General features: G+C 37.4%; 1 protein-coding gene across 2 annotated transcripts in view; it reads left to right on the top strand.

Annotated features, from left to right (window-relative positions):
- mwh (multiple wing hairs) overlaps positions 1-2,878 on the top strand; it is a 48,714-nt gene that overhangs the window by 31,364 nt on the left and 14,472 nt on the right. For both annotated transcript variants that reach the window (XM_026819506.1, XM_018036681.2), the window contains exon 3: positions 816-1,045. In XM_026819506.1, the coding sequence (XP_026675307.1) occupies positions 816-1,045 (230 nt within the window). The remainder of the gene's footprint in view (positions 1-815; positions 1,046-2,878) is intronic.

Below are 2,878 nucleotides of genomic sequence, written 5' to 3'. Positions count from 1 at the left end.
AGTAACTGTTAAAATTTCAATGTTTTGTTATTGTTTTTATGTAAAGGTTCATACAATCTTAACCGGCGGCGGCAGACCACAGTCGAGTGGACCAGACGCTTTCATTTAATATCAAATGCTCGCGGTTTGCTCGAATCATCGTTTAGAAAGCGAGTGTTAGAACGCGACCTTCGATGCAACGCGAGTCCGCCGTTCTTGAGCGGTCGATTTTACGCTGGTTACTAGTGGAACGTTGTGAGTTAGCCGTGAAACAAGTATGATACGCAACGAGTTACAATCCTCCACAATATACATCTATTGTACAGTTTGAACGTTCGAAGCGGTGAATTAATTTCCGCTATCGAGCCGCATTTCAACGTGGAATCAATCCCCTAAGCACCGTTGCCTGCTTCGTAACCTGTAGGCCGACAGGCGATAATCACTATGATTCGGTCGATTTATGATTGGTAGCGCCGTGAAATGAACTCCACTACAGCTTCCACTCCCTCGCATGAATGTTTCATTCGCACAACGCGTGGTTTCCTGATTTGTTTCAGGGAAGTAAAACGCCGTGTCAAAAGTATTTTCAGTCTCGTGCAATAATAGTTCAATCATCGTAAACTCGGATTCGACTTATCGCGTTTAACTATTAAACGTTCAATTTCATTTGTACATGTTTTCATTTGAAATGTTCTTACTGATGGTTGTAAAATAGCTGCGAGTTAGAATTTAACATGATGGTTTCGAGTTCGTATGATTACCATGAGTGTTACTCGATATTGGAACAAGCGGATACTTAATTATGTGTTCACCGTGTCGATTTCGTTTTTCCTTAGGAACGATTAAGACCGCCTACCTACAACGCCGAGGACTACGCTATCGCTCTGAGACGATGGGGAAGACGTCCATTAGGAAGTGTCCAAGAGTCGCAGGGAACTTTGCCGTCGACAACCAGTTCGAGTTCCGGTTACGCTTCCGGAAGCGGCGAGATGACCTTGAGACAATTCACCTCGGTCAGTGAGCTCCTCAACAAGCTCAGAGCAGACCTCAGGCTAGCGTTTCCAAGGTAAGCGCTTGCTACTATTACAGATTTTCAAATATACGTACAATGTGTATGGTTCAGTTTTGTCTTTTAATGCATGACATACATACGTTTCCAGTATATAATTATCTCATATAAATGTTTAAAATGCATTTCACTTACAAGTTCAGATAGAAAAATTTGGGAGAGCGATTTTTCATTTTTTTCCTTACAATGTCTATTAATCTCAATTTTCTCCAAATCTTATTTAGATATAATGTAGTAAAATAATCTACATAAGTGCTTAAAAAAAATTCAGATCGCTTCATTCGATTTTTGAAAGTCATTCATAAAAGTTGTTGGTTCAGTTTTGCTGTGTACTGTATATTTATTAATTGATTTTCGTTTGGACTACAATCTTACTTTATCTTATTCTACCTTAATTTGTAAGTTCATTCCCTCAAGCTTGCACTCTACGTGCAATTTTACTCTTGTGACTCTTAATCTCTCTCCCTCACTTTTTTTCAGACTGATTTTCTTCTTATTTCGTATATCAGCCGATTTTACCTTCCCTTCTCTCTGCCCTTCACTTGATCCAGACCTCTCTCTCTCTCATACATTTTGGACTTTATCTCTTGCCATATTTTTTTCTGCTATTTCTCCCCATCCAATATCTCAATTACTCTCTCCAGATTTTCATAATAGATTAACATCTAGGTATCTTAATTACTTATGTACTTTCTCGTCAAAGATTCGCTCATCTATTTTGAAGAACAGCTACAAACTTTTGAGATATCAAGTATTTTTACCAATAATAAATTCTACTGAATCGTTCATTATACAAATTACAAGAATTAAAATCTAATCTGTTCACATACATGAAAATACAAGTAGGCTAAGTAATAATTAATTGCAGCTATCATTATTAACGACAAGTTACAGTCGTTAAACTGAAGGAATTTTTTCTTAATGTATAAAGTTCTGTTAAGAAGATTTCATTTGAAATCGACGCTCGAAACTGCGTAGAAGATCTCGTTCACTTTCGAAGCGACTCTATCGAACAATGCCGCGCGATACTTCCGCGGAGTTGATTACCCGTGAACGATAATTAGAATAAGCGACGGGGCCGTTGAATTTACGCTCTCCCGCTGGAACTAACGATAAAAACGCCTCGAAAGTCCGCGATTTAATTGATCAGGAAGATCGGCCTGAACGAAGCCGGGTTTACAGTTACTTTTTACGCGGTTTCCTTTTTTTCATGAGACATCTTTCGAAGCTCGTAAAAATTCATCCCGGATCTGATTCCCTCCTCGTGTTATACGCGTACACTACCGTCCAAAAGTATAAGAACACTTACAAGAATAAAAAGTCATTAAGGATGTATTGGCTATATAGTCAATCCCAGTACCCCTTGGAAAAATCTCGGAAAAATAAAAAAATTCTTTTTTGTCAAAATATCGAAAATTTTTAATAAAAAATAGTGCACTTTTCTTCTAATTTCGATATTTAATGAGTTACATATGATTATATGGCATTTTATTGATGTTGACAAAATCCGACCATCCCAGCGGTCGAAACGGCTAACTTTTGACAAAAAATTTCATTTTTCCTTAATTACTCCTAAACCGTTGAATCTACGGGAAAATTGTATAAGACCTTTCTTATAGAGGACGACGAGATCTACAATTTCCATGTAAAAACTTTTCGCTAGCATTAATACTTAACGAGTAATTTACGAAAAACGAAAAAACAGTTTTTTGCAAATTACTCGTTAACTATTGACGCTAACGAAAAATTTTTACATGGAAATTGTAGATCTCGTCGTCCTCTATAAGAAAGGTCTTATACAATTTTCCCGTACATTCAACGGTTTAGGAG

The sequence above is a fragment of the Ceratina calcarata genome, unplaced genomic scaffold (genome assembly GCF_001652005.2).
Source record: "Ceratina calcarata isolate Rehan_Ccalc_2016 unplaced genomic scaffold, ASM165200v1 scaffold153, whole genome shotgun sequence".
NCBI lineage: Eukaryota > Metazoa > Arthropoda > Insecta > Hymenoptera > Apidae > Ceratina > Ceratina calcarata.
This window is presented reverse-complemented; position numbering and strand designations above follow the sequence as displayed.